Here is a 23,025-nt window from a genome sequence, read left to right on the forward strand (position 1 = left end):
CAGCAAAAATTACTAATTAGTAATAAATTCACTAACACTTGTTCTAAAAAAATGGATTTGGTCTGCTTTTCTTCAAATTATATTTTGTTTCATCTAACAGACTTGCCGGTCGATTTGGCATGATCTTCTTCTTTCTTTCTGGGGGAGGAAGGACGAAGCACTCTAAACTACGGTGAGGGGGCGTTCTTGTTTTCCCCACTGTTTAAAATGTCACAGCAACATCACTCTTCTGATGATAACTCAGACAAACTGGGTCCGTCTATCATTTGTTCTTTTGAATTTCAGTTAAGAACGAAAAATAATAAAATTGGAAAACAGTTTGTTATTTCATTATTCTGTTTTAGTATTCAAAAAACAAACAAACAAAAAAATAAAGAATAATAATTATTATTATTTCAACTTCTATTTCCAGTATTTAATTTAAAGTCTACTTTGAATAACATCAATCAGGTACCTATTTTAATCTTGATATTTTTCTGCTGCAGTGTCAACCATGGATCTACAATAAAAACTATTTTTATTACTATTTACTGTTATTATTATTAGTTATCTGGTGTAAACTCAACAGAGTTTATCTCTGCTACCTATTTCTCATCACAGAGTTCAACAAATACTTTCAAAGACGCGAAACGATTTTTCAGGTAAGTCCTTCAGGTAAATCCAGAGAGAATAAAATATCAAAATTGAAATAGACACGATTACTTTTTATGATTGGTGTTAACTTTATGACTTTATTTATTTATTTTGTTTTCCCATTTTATTGTTTTTCGTTCTTAATTGAAATTCAAAACTTCAAAACTGGTCTGTCAGATGAAAACTAAAAGAAACCGGTAACATTTAACTAGTGGAACTCGCGTACAAAAGTCTGCATGTTCTTCTTGCAAAATTTTAGAAGTGCTAAGGCCTGGACAGAAATGCACTGCTAAATCCTACTTTTTGACCTCAAATTGAAGCCCTCCTTACCATTCTGCCCCTGTTTTCCGGTATCTTATTGTGTATTCACTCCGCACATACAAATGACAACAACTGAGGCTTGCATATTGCCTGCTGCAACATCCTCAAAAATCCATTTCAGCTATTGGCATGACATTGATTCCCTGTGAATGGATGGTGCTCATGGGTGGGGGACAGGGGGCGATGTGGGGTGGCAGTCTCACACACACACACACACAGAAGAAGAAATGTGTTTGATAAGTGTCTAGCAGGTGCCACGAGGAGCCTGTCCATTGCACCTCCATTAATTCAGTACAATATGTCTGCTTAATGCTGTGTGCTGCGATGAGAGGCCCCACTTATCATCCTCACTATCTCCCACAGGACAGGGCCAGTTGAGCGTCAGCCGCCCCCCTATCCTGAACCGACCCGAAAAAAAAAAAAAAAAAAAAAAACTGGGAAGGAGTGATCCGTTTTATTTTAAGAACATCATTTGAAGGGTCATTTCATTCAATCACGTTTTGTATTACCTCAGCTGTTGTCGATACAGAAGATGCGTGACATGCAGTTTTAACTCACTATGAGGAGAATGCTGAAGTAGCTTGATCAGGGAGAGGTTTCATTTCATAATATTATGTCTATTGATGTATGGTTATGGATATTTTAAAGCTCTACAAAGCTGTCATCTGAATAACATTAAAGGGATAATCCAAAATAAATCATCTCTCGCATCGCTCTGTAAAATTTAATCCAGCAAGCATATTTAGAGTCAAAAGGTAGTGTAGGCTGCAGATGTTAAACCAGGGACTAAGCTGAAAACTACAAAATATGTGAGAAACTGGAAAAAAAAACTAAACAAAACTGCAACATTTGAAGAAGTAATACTTTTGAGGCAACGTAGATTCCTTTTAAACCCAGTGTCTAAACCAGGGGTGGGCAAACTTTTTGACTCGTGGGCCACAAAGGGTTCCAAAATCTGATGGAAGGGCCAGACCAGGAGCAGATGGATGGAGTTTTTTTGTAATCCACCTCAGAAGAGAGAGGAAAAAATAAAATAAAAATAGCATCGGATATGTTTTCTACATATCCCATGTTATTGAAATATCCAGGTTGTCATTGCAAATAAGAAGGTGTTCTCAACTGACTTACCTGGTAAAATATTGAATACATTAAAAAAATAAAAAAACAAATAAAAAATACACATCCCATAACTGAAAATCATTACAAAGCATTACAACAAAATATCTGTCTTTCAAGTCCTATGGTATTAACTGTTTATTGAAATGACTTTTAAAACACTGAAAATGATTCTTATTATTGGGGGATTGGACTAAAAAGATTAAAGGGCCGCAGTTTGCCCACCCCTGGTCTAAACATGTGCAAAGGAGCAGAAATTACACAATTACAATGTGTCACAAAACAATCCTGGTTGATTCATTGGAAGAAAAAAAAAAAAAAAAAAAAAAAAAAAAGATCCTGGTTTGACATTACTGAATGCCGAAAAAAAAAAAAAAAAAAAAAAAAAAAAAAAAGGTGCACTGTGTAACACCTGCTTGTCTCCATGGACGTTATTGTTTGGAATATGCCCTGTCTTGCATGTAATCAATAACATGGATTTTTACTCACCTAAAAACCTGCATTCTTACTGTGAGTGGCTTATCTCTATACAGATCCGGCATGTAACTTGACCCTGTTGTGTCACCTGCTGTCTCCGAAGAGATAAATAAGTGTAATGCCATACTGTGGAACATTCCAAGTAATATCTCCATGGAGAGAAGTAGGGGACAAACCCTCCACCACCTCCAAAGTTACACAGTGCCCCTTTAACATACACTGAATATAGTTTTACGAATGCATGTACACTTATTTACTCTCTGACTTCTGATTTAGTTGGTTTAGTTTGTGTACTTACCACTGCCACTGATATCCTGTTTGGTGTTACAGTCAAAACAGTCCCCAGAGGAACACAGCAAAAAAAAAATAATAATAATAATTATAAAAAGTTCTGGGAAGAACCAAGTCAAATTTTGTAAAGGGGTGTTTAGAATTTGCCTTGGCATTTTTAATATACCGTTTTTTGATATTTTGTTGTTAGAATACTGTGAATAGTTTAACTTTAGTTTGATGGATAATACTGAAACACTCTGGATCTCATTTTTGTGTTTTTAGTAATTATATAAACGTACCTACATAGCATTTCAACCTGCCTGTATTTGGAAGTGGCTAAATGTGTTTGCTTTCCTATTTAAACAGAAGGTGCTCAACTTTTTGTACACTCTCCCAATGGCAACTACAATAGATATGAAATCTAAGATAAACTGCAAACCTAAAAACCTGAAGGACTTCACTATTGATCTTGACAGAAATGTGAATTAAGGTAAGTCTAAAAACTTTATTTCTGAGATAGATTTGTACTAAGGTTTAATGTGAAATGAAAATTGCCAAGGATTATTGCATTGATTTGTGCAATTTTGTTTGAAATAGACTTTCAGGAGAAACCAGCAAGTCTATGAACAGCCTACTACTGTATATATTTTTGGGAAGAGGTCAGTTTGTCAAATGTACTTACTAATAACTTTTTCTGAATGGTCCATGGATGAATAGAAAGCAGTACTTTTTCATCTCTGGGTTAAATTATTATGTAAATTGTGCATAAATTAAAGAAACATGATAGGGTTAGTATCTTAGCATGACAACATCAACAAAGCGAATGGCACAGACGGATCAATTCAATCAATATGTGAGTGTATTCAGTGATTCCTGCTGACATCGGTAGTATTTTTTAACTTTAATTAAGATTATGGTTTGCGATAGATGAATAGCTCCTTTAATCTATTGATTTACTAGTGTTCCCATCTAAATATTACCTTCATGCTCTTTCTGGTAAATGCAATTGAACTGAGTTTGAATGGAGTCATAACAAGTCTACAATACTGAGCTGGAAGACTCTGTGGACAGAAGCTGTTCAATAGGCTGACCTCCCCACACTCACTCATTTTCTTTTCTATACAACACAACCTACAGATTAAACTAAACATGTGAGCTTACATACTTTTGGGGTCATGGTGAATAAAGAGATCTTAGCAAAAGGTTAGAAAAGACATTACAAGATTTATAGAACATTATAGAGGCGTTGGTTCTTCAATACAGACCATTCATCCTCACGTTGATTTGTATGCATGTCTCTGTACAGTGGAAAACAAACTGAAATACCTATGAGAAAGTAAGACGGCAATGATCAGTTATCTTTAGGAATTTCAAGCTGAATTGCCAGCTTTTTTCTTATGAATTAGTACATAAAGTGTGTCATAATAGCTACAGGAGCGACGAGACACAATTCCCACAAAAAGATGAGATATAAGATTGGGTCCACGAGAATGAGGCAAAATGAGATTTTGACACAATTTGTAGTAAGTAAATTGTAAAATCCAGTTCACATAAAATACATTTTTATGGATTTTATTTTTGTTGCTGATGTCATTATATCACTGTGTTTTGGAACTACAGCTTCTCAAGGAAGTGTAACTTACAAGTGGATATTGTTTTCTGTCCAAACCAAATGTAAATGAAGATGAAAAAAAAAAAAAAAAAAATCTCACAAGATAATTTTCCTCATGCATGTGAAATCTTGTCTTATTCTGAGCAACAGCAGAACTTCTGACAAAAAACAGACCACTCCACACTGTCTTTATCTTATTCTGAAACCTTTTTCAAATCAGCCTTTTGAGGTCCCCCTGTTTCACTTTTCCATCTGAAAAAAACCTGTTCTGGAGCTGTAGTGGCCAAAAACTTAAAGCATGTGCATAGTAGCAATACATTTTTGTGAACATTTTGAGAGTTAGTTATTTTACAGTTTGAACATCAAATATCCAATCTTTAAGTCACAGTGTCACAATATGGCAGTTTAAAACACTATCTTGCTATTAAAGTGAATCAGATTTTTATGTTTTTTTTTTGTTTGTTTGTTTGTTTTTATTATTACCTTATTAAGTGGGAGAGTACTTGTAGCAAATTGTTATCATAGTAAGCAAGTTGAGGCCCACCACAGTACATGTTGGGCCACCGCAATCACTGCACCTGACCAACGTGACCCTACCCAGAGTCCTGCACAGGTCCATTTTTAGAGCCCCGCACCCTCCCTGACCCGTTAACATTCCACCCGTTACCACCTGTGCCCGTCATAACCCAGGACTAACCCAGGACTAATCCAGGACTAACCCAGGACTAATCCAGGACTAACCCAGAACTAATCCAGGACTAAGATGCACCCACATAGACCATTGGGTGACCACAGGCGAAAGGACTGGCGTAGAGCTCCACGCTGCATGGAAGTAAGTGCGCCCGTCACCCGATTGTGCTTTGCAGACACCTGCTCCGCGGGCTCAGTGTTCTCTCTTTTAAGTCCACGGATACCAGACCTGGTGCAGGGCTCTGACCCAAGGTGCCACAGTGAGAGCTGGAGAGATGCAGTGGCACTTGTTCCAAAGCCAAATGTTACTTCTCCCACACTACACACACTATATCCATGCAACAACCAAGATACATGTGCATCTGCACAACAAGCAAATCATTGGAGAGAGTTTTCAGTGCTGCTGGAAATATAGTAATTCTGGGGGATGAGGGATGGGGGGTGGGAGGTGGGAGAGGGTGTCTGATGTCATCGCATAGCGCGGTGTTGAGCCGCTGCACCTCACCTAGCAGTGAGTTCTAAAATGAAATGCCATCAACACTCAAACTTCTATCCAAAATGCAGGGACAAAAGGCACAAGGAAGGTATTTTTCTAACATGGCAGTATAAAGGTGTGTTGTTGGTTATTAGGTAACAGTTATGGGCGTACCTCTACTAATGTCACATCTGTCCAAAAAAACAAAACATTTTTTATTCAAATCTTAAATATAATTAAGTTAACTATGTTTTATTGAAATGAATTGTGTAACTGAAAAAGGTCCGATACTTGATATCAATTTTGATTTATAAAAAAAAAAAAAAAAAAAAGTATATGTATGGATACTTCATAGGAGTGTCTGTAGTTTAAATACCAGTTCCAGTACTGATTCGTTTCCAGGCATCAACATTTCTGCGTTTTCATGCGTTCTTATCTAAATACCACACCTTGCCCAAGCCCTATTCAAACTCTATTCACAAAGAAGATAAAAATGCAATAAAAAGGCAGATAATTTGTCTGAACTAGAAACATGTGGCCAGTCTAACACCAGCCCAAATGAACACCAGTGAGAATTGCCTGAGCTGTAATCACCACAGATGGGTAATTACCAATATGCGACTTTGATCAAACTACAGCCCCACTGCGAATCACTTTAGTAATCGAAACAAACTCATTCCCCTATTAGCGACTATCATTCCAAACCCCGTCATTTTGAGTCTCACATTTGTGGCAGTTTTTGGATGTTTTTTTTCTTCCTGCCCGGGGATGAATCACGCTCTCCAAGCACAATGGATTTCCTGTGCTGCATGTGAACCAGAAAGCCTCCAGCTGTTGCAGTACTGTGGCCATTGGCGTCTCCCTTTTGTGCCACTAAGAGCTCATCAGCAATCACCATAACCCCCAGTCATTAGCCCACCCCAGCCTGCACAAGGAGGGAGAGAGAGGGATGGAGGGATGAAGGAAGAGAGAGAGGGGGGCAAACTTCACGGGTTTGTTTCTGCCAGAGCCCACAACAAACTGGTGGCATGGAGAGTCGGGAGAAAATGTGCACTCTAAAAAATCACTGAAACATTTGGATTCAAAGGGCATGTTACGCTTTTTTCTGATCTGTGTTATAATGTTGTTTCCTCATCACAAACAGACCTGAAGTTTAATTTAGTAACACACAAACTCTGCATATTTAGGGTGAGTTTGTCTCTCAGAAAACATACTGTTACACCTAGTGATGTCATGTGATGATACAGGAAGTGGGTTTTTTTTTTTTTTTTTTCTATAAAGATTTATGTAAACATAGATAGATGGATAAATGGATAAAGCTGTATGTGTGTGTGTATGTGTATATGTGTGTATGTATGTATGTGTGTATGTATGTATGTATGTATGTATGTATGTATGTATATTACATACACACATGCATGCATACACACATACATACATACACACATACATACATACACACATACATACATACACACATGCACATACACACACATGCACATACACACACACATGCATACATACATACATACACACACACACATACATATACACACATACATACATATACACACACGCATACATGAATACACACATACACGCACAAATACAGTACATACATACATACATACGTACACACACATTCATACATACATACACACACGCACACATACACACACACACACACACTATACACTCTATACTCTACTCTACTCTATACATACACTGTGGGTGGTGTCACAAGTGTCATTTGTTCATGGATGATGTTTGAAGTGGTAAGTATCTGATTGGTGGGTGAACACTTGGCCCACTGAGCCACATTTGTAATTATTTTGAATTACATGAAATCGTCTCCTTCATGAGCTGACAGACGTGGCACAGAATAGTTAGAGTCACACCTGAGTAGAATAGTGAACTTTCACAGCGTGACACATTTTTCATTTAATCGGCCCAAAAAGTGTCAACTGGATAAGGAGCTGAACTCTATTACAATTATCCAGCATTAGAAGTTCATCTTTTTTAGTGTGTGCATATTCAAAAGCTCAGTTGGTAGAGCATTTATCCACTGATCTGACAGTTGGTGGTTCTGTTCGCAACATAAACATCATTGGTTGAGCAGTCAGATCCACTGACACACAGGTTGTTGGTGCGATTCCAGCTCCCACACATGAATGCTGTCATTGTGTCCTTAGGCAACACACTGTACCCACCTGAAGAGGCGACTGGTTCCAGAGCTTTGAGTGGCATGAAGGTTGAAAAGTGTCACATAAAAATGATACTCTTTATTATGGATATTACATATTAGAATTATTTTAAGGTAGTTTTTCACGGTATTTTGGCACAAACGTTTTTATATAGTTTCTTTAACATGTAATTTAACATGGCTAATTAAGTGGGCATTTAAAAAGTACAGTCTACTTTGATCATCACGTTATATTTTTGGCAGCTATTTATTTATCTTATATTTCGAACATGAAATTTGCATGCGAGCTCTTGTCCTTACAACTTCAGCTTGATCATTATGCTTTCCCTTCATTTTCAACTATTAAATATTAAATTGTGTGTGTGTTGCGTTTTTGCCCCATCCAGACTAAGCCCGGAGCGCGCGGGGAAGTGCCATGTGACCTGCGTGGATGCGCACGGGTCGAGACGTGTTTAACAGCACAAATCCTGTTCCTGAGCGGGCTGCTGAATACTTTATTGGCGTTTAATAAGTCATAAAATCTCCCAGCCTTGACACTGCGCTTAATTGGAAGCGTATTAATATGTTCCAATTATAACGATCCCCTGTTGAGAATAGAACCATCTCTCCCAAACAGGCTTTTCGCAGGTAAAAAAGAGCGCTTCATTTGTTAAACGAGGACACTTATTTCCTCTGAAGGGCGGGTGTGTGTGTGTGATCCCATCAGCGCTGGGGCACACGTGGAATGAAAGGGAAGAGTGAATTAGCGCCGGGCAAAACACAGGCACAGCAGTCGCAACAATTTCTCTCTCATTCGCTCCTCGGCTCCTCCCTCTCCGCCGCGCTCATCTGATCAAATCCTTCAACTTGGTCCGTTTAGACTCGGGCTCACTTTTAACAACACCGCATTTGGGCAACGTCTCAACTTGCAGCAGCAGAATAGTGGAGACGACAGGAAAAGACGAGCGTCACCAGATACACCAGCGTACAAAGACTTTAAAGAAGCAAAAAGCGAAGTGGTTGGTTTTGTGTTTTGGTGTGCAGCAGACATGGAGTGGAGGGTCAAATCGAACCCGAAGTGGCACCATAACGCGCTTTGGTTTTCCATCCTCGTGGCGCTGGCTCTGCTCCACGCGACCAAATCGGACATAACTTGCAGGTCGTGTCAATCCGGACATATGTGGCGACCTAAGGAATTACTGGTGCGTTTTGACTCGAGCGGAGAAGTTTTGGCACGGAGCGGCAGAAGCGCGGAAACACCTGCCCAAAGTGTCCATTGCGCGAGCGGCGAATGCGCGAAGAAGCGGAATACAGGCAAGCCGCTGCTGGAGTTTAGCGGAGAGAAAGTTGCAAATGCTGATTTTAAAGTGAGCGGGACCAAAGGAGAGATGGAAGATTCGGACAGCGGGACAGGACGCAGAGTGAGACGGTCGGAGCTGCGCTGGAGCGGAGAGGAACGCAGAGGCGCAGCGGTGCCGAGGCAAGACGAGCTCAAACTGAACAGCTCTACCTTCGCCCTGTCCGGAGACTCCTCACACAACCAGGCCATGGTCCACTGGTCCGGGCAGAACAGCAGCGTAAGTCACCCCCCCTCCCAATTCACTCTGTCCACTCTGAAGCGCTCACTGTCTAATGCAGCGGTTTGGGGACAAGTCATACCCGTTCTTACCCGTATCCCTGCTTCACAACACAGTTACAACATCAAGCACATAGCCTGTAATTACCACAAGCACAAAACTATACATGAAGTAGACAGCAAGTTGTCAACTTTCTAACAACACTTCGATTTTTAAGTGTTTAAACGTGCAAACCCAACAGCTACCCACGTTGTTGCGGAGGAATGGCATTGTCTGTGCACGAGCCAGAAGCTTCTTTATACGTGACCTTAATGAGTTTCATCATTATTAACTACATTGATAACATGTCTACACATAAAGAAATGATTTAATTTAGAAAAAAAAAAATGTATATATGCTTGTTTTTACCATCGATTTTTAATAATTTAATAATTTGTTTTTGCTGTTTTCATTGACCAAATTCAGTTTATTACAACCGTTTCTGTTTCTGTTTTTCTATTCTTTTATCACTTGGGGGCATTAAATGGAATTTGTCATCATACTCATCCAGTGGTGGTTATGCAGTGTTGTTTTTTTTTTTCACATATTTTTTTCTGCTGGGTGCAAGAATTATTCGATGATTTGCGAATTTTATGTTTTAATAATTTAGAAGGATTCTGCTGAAAGTTCACATTGTAAACGCGTCCAGAAGAATTGACAGCAAAGACTGAAATATGAACCAAGAATATTTGCACAGATGGCAGATTGCTACAGGGTTAGCAGTTTTATGCATAATAAGAAGAATATTTTGTTTGTGGAAGAAATTGGTATTTGAAAAATGGTAACCGATTTGCAAATTTTGTCGATTTGAGCTGCAACTTTGATTCGATTGTGATTCATCTTGTACATTTAGGTCTATAATTTCACATGATAATTCATTTTTAGCCTGTTCAATAAAGGGGCATTTGTTGTATCCTAGAATAATATAAATATCTGACCTTGCTCTGGTTCAGTATCGGGGGTAGGACTTTTGAGTGAGCCGCTAAAGGTTGTTCAAGAGGTCAGACTATTCTTGTAATGCCTCTTTCCTTCCTCCAATGCGTGCACCAAGATTACAGAGGCGGGAGATGGAGAGGGAGAACGCATTACCTCCTGCACTTTACAAATAATTTAGTTTTAAGTTGAAAAGCTGAAAACATGGCGTGTCAAATGGCATGTTCTTTGTCAGTTTACCTTGGCAAATTGGTGATTGACTGGCACTGGTAAAACATACACAATTTACATATTAGTACAGCTACTCGAAATTGCAGTTGGTAGTAATTTGAAGAGTTTGATGTAATTCTTGTTGGCAGTAACTACTAAGGCTGTGCAAAAATATCGAAATACTAAAAATAATACGATATGAAAATCTCTTGGTAGGATATTTTCACGATATACATCTCATGATACGATATTTATTGTGATATTTTTTGGAGGCTAATGAAATTGTGAATATGCTGCATTTTTGTTGTAAAATGCCTTGGCACGCATTTGGTTCTGTCATAATCGAAGAGTAAAGATTTAAAAGTGCTTAGAGCGGAACAAAGGATCACGATCTATGTAGTTGTCCATGATATTATTGTGAGACTGATGATACGATATTATGATATTTTGGTTATTGTTACATCCCTAATGATGAATTTAGTGACACAGTACTGTACAATACCGTTATAGTGGACTGCTGTATATATCGTCAGGAGTATTTTTATTTCTTTATTTATTTTTGCTTATTTAGTGGAAGGAAATATATTTATGCACCTGAGATATTCACTGTTTTGAAGATTTAATTAAATGTATTTCATATTCACTTTGCACAAGTAGTGATTTAACAACATTTTCAATGCAATTTATAACAGAGTATCATGTGCAATATATCGATTATCACATGTATCGCCATAATATCGTATTGTGAGCCATGTTTTGAGTATCGTATCGAATTGTGTGGGACCCTGTGATACCCAGCCCAAGTAACTACATACTACATACGTACTAATGTGTGAACCAATCTCAAAGAGTGCACCTTGGTCTTGGCTACCTGTTACTTCAGTTTCAGAATTGATATAAAAACTAGGCCTGTCACGATATACAAGCCTGACTCATCAGCTGGTTTCACTTCGTGGAAACGCAGCATTAGGATTTGTTCGCTTGATGGTAGGCGGGTACTTTTTTCATTTAACCAATCGCTGCTATTTGGTTGTGACGTATGTAATCCGCCGGTAAAGGGGCTAACTGGTATATTAAGCTTTTCCCAAATCCCGTAGGAAGAAGGGCAATGTCTTTCCCCTTGATAAAATTCACTCAACATTCTCTTTGTTCCGGCTTTAAATCTTTGATCTCAGGAATCATTGCCAAGGCAGAATGTATGACTTCGTCTGCATCCATCTCAACCGCTTTGTTTAATGTTGTGCTGTACCACAAAAAGAACACAGTCTTGGCTTCACAGCTCTTCACTGATTGGTCGATGCACAATCTACAACGTCTGGGGGTCTTGCAAACCATCTAGTGTATTGCGATTCTTGACCTAGTCGCTGGAGAGAAATTTAATTGAGCAGAGGCACTAGGTGGCACCATCCTGGCTACTGTATATACTCGTATACGATAATAATTATAAAATACAGTCTGATTAAAGACCATGAGCAGCAAAAAAAAACAGAATTACCCCATAGAAGGCACTTATTGAAAAATTAACAGATCAAATCTTATCTCATTACAACAAAAATACACAAAATCTTCAAATTTTTACAAAGACTTTAACAACAGTAAATATGAAGCCTCAAAATATATAGTTCCAGCTTTTATATATTGAATGATCAGTTGATATAGTAATTACGATGACAGGTCTATATAAAACAATAATAATACCAACATATTTTACTATTCTGATACCAGAGGGGTCTATATATTTTACGTGGGCTCTACTACATGACAATGACATGGTCTCTAATACCAGCATCGGCATAATTTTAAAGGTGCTATATGTACATTTTCTAATTGAGAGTCCACTCCGCCACTGACATATCTTAGTGATGTTATTTGAATGTTTCAGAGTATGGCATTAAATATATCTATTTCCATGCAGAGAAGCAAATGGAGCCACTGGGCCAATTTACATGTTCAACTTGCAATGTATGCTTTAATAAGAAAAACACCTGTAAGTTAACAAATAACTTCAAGATGTTTAAGGACATACTATAGAACATTCCAGGCAAAGCAAAAAAAAAAAAAAAAAGCAAGTAGCAGACATTTTACACTGCTGGTATGATTGTTACTGAGGAAAAAGAAAGTAAATTATCCATGACTCCTTAATTGTGAATCACATCTTGCTTTCCTCTTCAATAATAATTTTGAGCTGTTAAGGCCATTGCACTTTCCAAATCAATTTTGTGAAGTGTTTTGTTGCTGGGGACCTTAAGTGCATTTTTTTTTTTTAGGGTTGAGAGTATGCCGCCTGTTGTCTCCTTTAGAAGTGTAATCATTTTGTTACACAATATAGCATTCAATTTATCCATCTAGCAATTATTCAATATCAGGTGTTGTAACTGCTTCAAAATAAATTGGGAAACATGAATTTTCACTGTGACCAAGTTTGCTTCTCCACAGATCTGACTTGTAACTTGGCCTGGTGGAGTCACATGCCCCACATAAAAAAGTTTAATGCCAAACTGTGGAACATTCCAGGCAAAATTATCTGACACGAGCAGTTGGCACACAATTACAATGGTATACCAGAAAGTTACACAGTGCACCTTTACTGTTTCTCTATGTCCACTATTGCTTTGTATATTACATATTTTCACAAACCGATGAATAAGATTTCATATTGTTTTGTTTTTCTTTTTGGAGACATAAGAGAGAAAACCAGTGAATACTTTGTCTCATGTTGAATCAATGCAAAAACATGTATCCGTGGTGATAATCTTCGCTGCAATGTTTCAGACGCTTGCTTTAAATTTTAATTAACACTGGTAGAAGAAAGCTTTGTGGAAGAAGAAAGTGAATTGATAGCACGCCTCTGTCTTTTCTTTTGAGTTAAAATGCAATTAGTATGGACCAGGAGCACATACCATTTTACTGCTGTCACAATATAAGGAATGCTTATATTGTTTTATCTATACTTGAGGATGCACTGAAAATACATTCTCAAGACAATTGTTGATTGAGGAAAAGGGCATGTTTTATTCATAGGGACTAGTAGGGCGACAGGGGCTAGGCTGTTGAGGTGTGCATATACTGTTGTCGTCGTTGTCGTTGTTTTTGGCAATACACTTCAAACATCAGAAATTAATGAATTAATTTAGTTGTTATATGATTGCAATTTGTTACAGTTCTGAACTTTAGTTGTAGCGAAGCTGGTGCCACCTAGTGCCTCCTCTCAACTTCACTTCTCTCCAGAACTAGATGGTTTGCAAGAACCCCGGAAGTGCGACTCCGGGTACCAGCCAATCTGCGAAGAGCCATACATTCTATGTTGGCGTTGGCCACCATTCCCGAGATCGAGGATTTAAAGCCAGAACAAAGAGAATGTTTGGTGAATTTTATCAAGGGGAAAGGTTATTGCCCTTCTTCCGACGGGATATGGCTCATTAGATATGTCACGACCAAATAGCAGTGATTGGATAAATAAAATAAGTACCCACCTACCGTCGAGCAAACACATTCTAATGCTATGAGGTCAGACAGTTTCCATGAAGTGAAACCGGCTGATGAATCATTCTACTTTAGTTGTGCATTTTGCATTCAAGTTTGTTGTGTGTTCTCTCCCATAACTAAATTACTAAATTTTAGCCCATCTGATGATTTTGGTATGATACAAAAAAAACGACTGATCTGTTGGTGCAGATTTGCAGGCATGTTTGCTAGTCAGGCCCAATGCTGCAGTGGCTATAAAAGCTCTGAGACTTCTAAAGTGACTCCAGAAGAGATTTCAAAACAGACTCAAAACACCAGATATTGAAGAGGGAGTATTTTACTTAAGTGGGGCAGTAACTGCTTACGCATATCATATTTATCGCCATGTTTCCTTTTTTTATTGTTTTGAAAATGCTATATTTGCCAACAATAATGTCTTGACATGCTTTATAAGTTTCACTTTTGTCTCCCCTCCCTTTGCTACATCACTCCTCCTTCAGAGCACTGTCACAACACAATCCATGTGTGTCCCGCTAATGAAACTACTGCACATCGCACCGGGCTGTCACGGTTAGGGAAATTCTCCTGTGGTGCAGTATAGCGGCTCAACACCGTGGTATGCGGCGATAACCCCCCCCCCAGTCCTGGAATCACTCCTGGGTTAATCCTGGGTTAGTCCTGGTTTAGTCTTAGTCTTCACTCCGTGGTGTGTGTGGTGCAAAAGTCCAGCATCTCGATCAGTGTTTCTTCTGCTCAGTAAATAATGCCTGTGAAGTGATGACAGTCAAGTAGCGTCTGTGAATTGGTATGCGTACTGAAGAAAGTGTAACCGTTTCAGTTCATTTCATGATTGTATTTCTTGAAGTCATAACTTTTAAATTCTTAGGCCTATTCTGATGGATGCTTCAGTCATAATGTTTTTAATTTGTGTGTGATTTATCACGGGCATGGGCGGGTAATGGGTGGAATGTTAACAGGTCCGGCGGGTGTGGGTCTCCAGAAATGGACCCATGCAGGACTCTGGTTCGGGTCACATTGGTCGTGTGCAGTGCTCGTGGTGGCCCAACATGCACCATGGTGGGCCTCTTAGTACCTCGCTGATTCATTTTTGTGGTTATCGCGACAGCCCTATATCATGCTTTTGTATATTTATGAACAATTGTGTGGGAGCATGGATGACATACTGTAAGGAGGGTTTGAATAGAGCCTTGGAGAGATTGCTAAATTACTGAAACATGCATGGATGAGGGAATAATGTTATAACATGGTAGAAATCTAAAGAAAATAAATGCGGACCCCTTTTAAAAGCATACTGTTTTATGCAACCAACAAAGTCTACCTAAAACATCTTCCCCAAAACCATATCAAGCAACGTACAACATTTCTATTTATGTGCTATTATAACATTGCCCTTATTCTGGCCTTCCTCGGCTTTACTCTGAGCGTGCATTAGTTATGTAAAGCAGTATTTGTGTACAATCTGTACCGCAGTGTAAATAAATACGTGTGAGTCAACACTGTGAGAAAAAAGGATCGCGATAAGCCCCTTTATGCTCTTAATAGTTCACCTTAAAGTCATTTACTGTCATTTCTTTGCCAGCCCACATTGCTGCACAGCTCTGTGGCAGATAGTATTCAGCTCTAATTATGAATCATAATGCCATGGCCACTAGAGCCACATATAACAGCAGTTTGAACGGCACATTAGGGGTAAAAATACATACAACAGAGAATAATGTAGAAATAAGACAAGAGAGGCGCGGGAGTCCTCAGGCTGTTTATGCATATGTAACTGTTAGTCATTATGGGTTTAATTATAAAAATATGTACAGTAAGGACATGAACTCAGTCTTGGCATCTTATACAGGGTTCTGTTTTTTCAGCATAAAACAAAAAGCGCTGTACCTAATTTTTGTTTTCTTAAAATGTAAACAAAGGAATGAAGTGAGAGTGAGACTTTGGAGACACAACAGGGAAACCTCTTCTGAGTTCACCTGTTTCTCCCTGGACATAGGTGTGATGCTGCAAGACAGAGGGGAGGAACACTTTTGTCCTGAGGGCTGTTATTCCCCTCAGACTGCCTTAACGCAGGAGCTTAAATTGCCCCTCGGGACAAATAAAGTTATATTGATTAATTGATTAAAAACGAGAAACGCAGAACGAGTTAATTTGATGATGGCCAAAGTTATTCCTCACTTTCCTAATGCATTCCTAGCATCCAAATATTCACCACAATGAATTCATAAGCACTTTGGAGTGGAGGTTTGCCAGAACACAGTAGTCTCTTTTTAATCCTTTTATAATATAGCTGTGGCAAGACACATTTTGGTCATCTCCATAAAGAAAAATCATGTACAGACACTAGATAGGCTGTGTGGGTGGTCCTCTCATCAAATCCACGTTTGATTTGATGTTACCTTTTTTTATATGTTTTGCTTTACAGTTTTATTCATAACACTTTTTTTTTTTTCTATGGACTATCATGTTGCACTTAATCTCCAAGGCAACAGGGAAGTCTTTAGTGAACAGTGGACCGGTGACTTACCTTCAAAAACTGTGACATTTTGAATCCATTTAGTGTAAGTTATAGTTAGTAATATGTAGATAGAAAAGAGTGGCAATTTGAGCAACAGTGAAATATGTATGTAATAATGAAATATTAATGGGCTTTAAAAACACAAAGGAGCTCTATGACTTATCACAGGATTGTGTGAAAAATTGGCTGTTAAGAGTTATCCATAAAGTATTCTTCTTAGTCATTCTTAATAAACTATTGATTGAATGAGAGAGAAAAAAACAACAACTCGATTTCGATATTAAGCAATAGACTCGATTCTCAATACTGATCATGATACCGTCGATCACGATATACACGATTAAAAAAAAAAAAAAACTCTTGTGATTTTCAACATTTACTTTCTATTATTGACTGTGTGTCTGTGTGTAATTCTTCAGTCAGGTACAGTATTTTCTATAGTGGTCTATGAGTGTATTCTAATAATAATTAAAGCTGTGGCGATAAAAGCCCTCAAGAATTCTTGTGACCATGGGTTGCAAGTAGCTGTATAAATTGTATATTAGAGGTTGCCACTTCATGTCAAATATGCATGTTTTTATACTTTTTAAACTGGCCACTGCTTTGAAGGATTGCCACACCCACACTACACATTCTATAAAAAATCGAAATCAGTACTTTTTACTGCGCACCATAATGTTTTTACTTGGCTTTATATGGTCTATGTCTCTACCAAGATTGGAGTTTTTAAGTTTTAAAAACCAACAGGGTCATCTCCTATACCCATAATGTATTTTGAATTTTGAGGGTGTGCCACTGAGCCATGATGTTTTTATTTTTTGAATAATTCTTGTTTTGAAGAGTTTGACTTTTAAACCATAGCTGTATCAACACTCCTATTTTGGCAGCAACAATGTACAGATGTATGACGTACATCTGTACAGTATACTTTTGTCATTTTCAGGTTTGAGCCAATATGGCTGACTTCCTGTTGTTGTTGTTGTGGGCGTTTTTTTGTTTTGCGAGTTTCCAGGTTCCAGACATGCTTTTAATTAGTCCCTTGCCGGACCTTTGCCCCATGCTTGGCCCTAATAATATTAAATAAAACTGCAAGTGGCAATGATTGACCCTTAACTGGCCCTGATACATTTTATTCATAATGTACTTATTGGTTGCCAAGCATTCCTAAAAGTATGAAGTTAAAAATAGACAAAATAATAATAGTGAAGTTGAAAAAAATCATCTAAAGACTTGAAGACATTGTATTCAAAGAGTCCACTGTCTGTGGAGCCCTGAGGTGATCGAGAAGGGCGTGTCAGAGACTGGGGGCTGTGGCGGAGAAAGCCCTGTCTTCTGTGGTGCGGAGCATGGTTTTGGGTGGACGGAGGCGGTGACTGTCTGAGCAATAATATTGTTGAGTTAAATGTCTCTTTTAAAGGCCTGTCTAGGGGAAAAGTTTGTGGCAGAGAAAGTTGCATCAGTGCTGAGTGGAGCAGCTGCGTAGGAGGACACAGAGGCAGTGACAGATCTGAACAGCGCCCCCCACTGGGCGTCAGAGCAGCAGTACTCATCTGTCACCAGTCACTTCAGACACCTCCCCCCAAAACCCATGTTGCTCTACTTTGAGTAGAGGACGTAGACAATTGATTTTACTGTCAGTAGAAACATCCTTATACATCAACAAAATATCATGTATGGAGATACATGTTGGTGTTTTATGTGTTTTATGATTTAATATTATTTCAATAACAATTCTAACCATAAGGAAGATTTTAATAGTGCCCAGGAGAGATCGCAAAGTTACTCAAACATTCATGGCAGACATCTAAAACCTCTTCATGCATGTTTTTGATGAGGGAATAACGTGTAGAATAACATGGTAGAAAAAAGCTCAAAAAAGTCAAAGTTGCATAATATCCCTTCTTTAATGTTAGAAGATCAACACAGTTAGGCTATGAACCTTGAATCTGCCATAACATCATGGTTGTGCATGTGTCTTGTTTATGTGAGATCTTGACAGGAGAAGCCTGGCTGTGGTTGATCATTCTGATGCTTCCCACCGAGTTCTTGTCAGCGCCGACACTCACATTGGAGGCTTCATGGAAAAGGTTATAGTCTTAATGCGTCCCTTCTCTCTAGGGGCCTGTGCCATTCTGCGGGTATGACTGTACAACATGAAAGAGACACAGTATTTACATTAGCAAATGTCAGATTTTATGTTCAATAAAGATCAGTAGATTGTCTATCAGAAGAACATGTTTGCATTGAGGGGTAGCTGCTTCTAGTTAAAACATATCCCTCACATATAGAAACCCATAAATCGGGCAAGAAAGCTGAACTGTAGATAGACCAAGTTCAATAACCAGTTCTCTTTACATATTCTATTACATAGATTTTGCAAACAAAAGAGATGTACAGAGAAAAAAATTGCCTGTTGCTATCTGGTGTTTTGGAGTCTCACTTTGAATGTATGAATCTAGTTGATGGATTGGTACAAAGTCAAAACCATCTTGATTTGTGAGCACTATTACTAACAGCTATTCATCTTCCTGTTAAATGCAACATTTGGGGTCTTTTTCCCATTTTAAAGATAAATCTAAATTGTTAATCGTGATGGCAACAGTCCTATTCTCCATTTTGTAACCCATGGATAGGAGAAAAATACAGGGGACTGCCTACAAAATGTTTGACTAGCTTGATGATGAGTGGTCTTTAGAATTAGCATCAAACTCCATCTGTAGTTATGACATATGGGATTTAAGCAAATACATTTGTTCTGGAGGTAGATAGTCTTGTGCCTGGAAGAGATCGCAAGATTACTCAAACATGCATGGATGATGCATAAAACCACTTCAGGCATTTTTTTGATGAGGGAACATTACTAGCATGACTCCAAAAAGTTGACAACACCCCTTTAAACAATGTCATTCACATTGAAATGCAGAGGAGCACAGTTTGAGAACCTCTGAGCCAGTCTAATCCCACCCCAGCATATTGTATGTTTCTCTTAAATCATAACTTTACAACTTCATCACGAGCACCCTAGACTGGCGCACTCCAGCTCTCAGTCTCACACCCGCTCTCCAGGTGTTGACTCTATCTATTCCTGTTCAGCACGTTGCACTGTTACCATGACGACCTTCAGTTTACAGCCAGCACTTTGTTTTTGGGAAGTCACACTCATATGTTTACGATGCTACCGCTGTTCTTTTCAGGCATTTTGTGCTTGTTTTCAAAGTATCTGTAGCACTATATATAGTATGTCTAATAGAATTGAGTTCTTGAATTTGATGAATCGAAAATCTGAGGCCCTGAATGCAGGGGGCAAAACGTCGAAAGTTATTGTTATATACTGCTACACTAAAATGTATTTTGTAATTTTGATCTATCACTGTTGTAACTCCATAAAAGTCAGTTTTGTCTATTAGATTTTATAATGTCAGGCAATGTTGTTATCTCTTTGATATATATTTTTTTATTTTATATATATATATTTTATTTGAAATCTGCTTTAGATGATGAATGACAGATGAAACTTGCACTAACTCCTGAATATTTCCGTTGAAGCTGCTTACTGACACATTGACTATATACATTGTCCTAATTTAAAAATAAATAAATAAAAGGCCAGATTCAAATTACCACTGGCAGCCCTGTGTAACATAAGATGGTTTTAAAGAATTTTATGAGAAGCTATTTTCATCCAATAAAATGCCAATCAGTTCTTAAAGGTGCACTATGCAATATATCTGATGGAAGGTACTCCACCTGCTTGTCTTCATGGAGATGTTATTACTAGAATACACTCTGCAGTAGTGCACTACCATCTCCATGGAAACAAACAGATGACAGGCCCACCGCCAAAAAGGTTACGTAGTGCTCCTCACGTTTAAAACCATTGTCCATTGACCAAGAAATATTTCACATGTTAATGTTCATCAGACAATCAGAAATCAGGTCAATACATTTGGATTTTGAATAAGCGGCACTATTCGAATGTAATGAATAAAATGTAATGTAAGGAAATACATTGTCATACATAAAATATTTACAATCTGTTCATTCAAGATGGCGTCTCAGTCGCACACATTGTTGCCAATTCAAACATGACAGACATATGGCAAAGTGACAGGTATCATCTGTGAATTTGAGAAATGCTCTAAAACAACATCTTCATCATAGGCTGATTTGTTGGTACAGTTAAAGTGACAATTTGCAGCTGATTAGGGTAAATTAAATCAGAAACACTTAAAGAACGACATATTGTGCTTGTGTCTGCAGTATAGTTATGATCTATGACACTTGTGGATTGTTATGTTATAATTTGGACATTTTAAAGCTCAGTGTTCATCTAAAAATATTTAATACAAGAAACAAGTCTGTTGACTTCCAGGTTAGAAAACCTGCCCTACGGGAGCCGACATCGCTGTAAACATCAACACAACAAAGAACCACACAGATTCTCATACCACTGATTAAGAAAATAAAATTGGAGGACGAAGTAAGTAGCAAAATGGCATTTTGAAAATAAGTACAACAACTTTCCATGAGTAAGTGCTGAGGGGAAACAACTATAACATGTTTAAAAGCTCTAAAGGCTCTTAACATTTAAGGTCACTGTAGTGTTGAATTAAAGTTGTCAGTTACCCGCTAGCTTCTCCAAGTTTATGCATAGTTTGGTATATTTAAGAGAAAAAAAGAGGGGAAAAAAAGCAAAGGCATATATTCTCTTCTCATTGAGTAAGCAGAAATAACATGGTTTATGTAAAGAGTGTAAAAGAGTTATGTTACAATTTGTATTTATTCAGTGTGATAAACCACACGCACGCACACACACACACACACACGCAACACACACACACACACGCACACACACACACACACACACACACACACACACACACACACACACACACACACACACACGCACACACACACACACACACACACACGCACACACACACACACACGAACCCCTCTCTGCAGTCTTTGCTTGTTTTTTGCGTAAATAGACTGCCTCCTTCTGAATGTGCTTAAATAGTATTTGGTTCAGCACCACGGACAGCTCCTTCTCCTAAAGCCTTTAATATTGTGAGTTTACTCTTAAAACACACTTTGAGAAACACATTTAGGAAGTTTAAAAAGTGTCTTTAGATGGATAATTATTTGCTGCTTCACAATCCACAAAGAACAAGTCTTGTTTGTGGAGTATTTGTCTAACAAGAAAAGTAGGTTTTGTTTGAGAAAGTTGAAAGTACTTTCGACAGGCTACAGTCCCTGTCGGAGAAAAACTCAGCTCAACTCAAACAGCACCACACATCTATTTAGCATGATGTTGGCTAACTTCAAGATGATGTACAAGACGTCGAACCTATATGACGTTGCCATGATGGATTGAATCACTTGCTGTTGACTGCTGTCTTTGTGTGTGTCATTCGAGCTCTTGACAAGTAATATTTTGCATACATTTGCCAAATCTGAATTTTAAATAATGCATGAGAGATTATTTCCAGAATGTATGAATTTTAGCAGAAATATGCTATGAGGGTTAATGCTAAGTTAAAGAAGGTCAAAGCAGTATGGCAAACAATGTGCAATGTTTTTGTTTTGTTCTGTTTTGTTTCTTATTGTTAAATCTAGGTTTTCAATTTGATTTTAGTTTTTCATTTCAAAGCAACCATGGCTTTCAGTATTGATTTCATAAACACAAAACAGACAGACTTCATTCAGAGCAATTTAACACAAAAGTATCCAAATTTCTTCCTGCAGTTTTGTAACTCTGCTCCAAACTACATTCTTTTACTGACAAAGGATTGGTTGCAGACTTCCAGACAAAAAAAAACAAACAAAAAAAACAAAAACAAAAAAAACTGATCATGGACATTTGATTGGATCTCTGTTTGATTATAAATTAATTAATTGCCCAGCCCTAAATCAAAGTTACAGGACATTCACATAAACCGCTTCTGTTTCGCTGTCTTTTAAAAGTATTGAGTTCAGCACCATGGACAGCTCTTTTCACTTAAAAGTGGCACTGAACACATAGGGCCCCCAATCTTAGTTCTAGCACAAGTGTGGGACGTGGAGGTCTAAACAACAGGTGGGCCATGGCTGAAAATCAGGTGGAGCAGACTGAGGGCGTGGTGTGGCGCATTCAGTGAATTGCCAGAATCGTAAAAATAAATATCAAACATGTCCACCAAAAAACTACATGTAACACGCTCAAGGCTTTTTTAAAATTTGGAAATATATTAAGATGACAAATGCTTAACATTTATAACATGTTCCTGTGCGGGAGCCATCTGGATGCCCTCCGCAGCAGAGCACAGCCCCGCGCCCGCTTCCTGTATCGGCTCAGCTCTGCTCTGTAGTTGGTTTGATCTGGATCTGTACAAAAGGTGCTCATTCACACGAGGCCGTTTACAGTGATGTCCTAAAGTGTGCTTTCTTACTCTGTTTATGTCCTAATGTTGCGATGTTGATTTCCTCACATTCTCACAGCCGGAC

General features: G+C 38.3%; 1 protein-coding gene across 1 annotated transcript in view; it reads left to right on the plus strand.

Annotated features, from left to right (window-relative positions):
- The window catches only part of LOC110159892 (VPS10 domain-containing receptor SorCS1), a 473,381-nt gene that overhangs the window by 154,697 nt on the left and 295,659 nt on the right, over window positions 1-23,025 (plus strand). Inside the window, exon 4 of the mRNA XM_055158440.1 lies at window positions 8,824-9,356. Within this exon, the coding sequence (XP_055014415.1) occupies window positions 8,824-9,356 (533 nt within the window). The remainder of the gene's footprint in view (window positions 1-8,823; window positions 9,357-23,025) is intronic.

This window comes from Boleophthalmus pectinirostris, unplaced genomic scaffold (genome assembly GCF_026225935.1).
Source record: "Boleophthalmus pectinirostris isolate CB_2022bp ecotype Guang Dong unplaced genomic scaffold, ASM2622593v1 HiC_scaffold_22, whole genome shotgun sequence".
Classification (NCBI taxonomy): domain Eukaryota; kingdom Metazoa; phylum Chordata; class Actinopteri; order Gobiiformes; family Gobiidae; genus Boleophthalmus; species Boleophthalmus pectinirostris.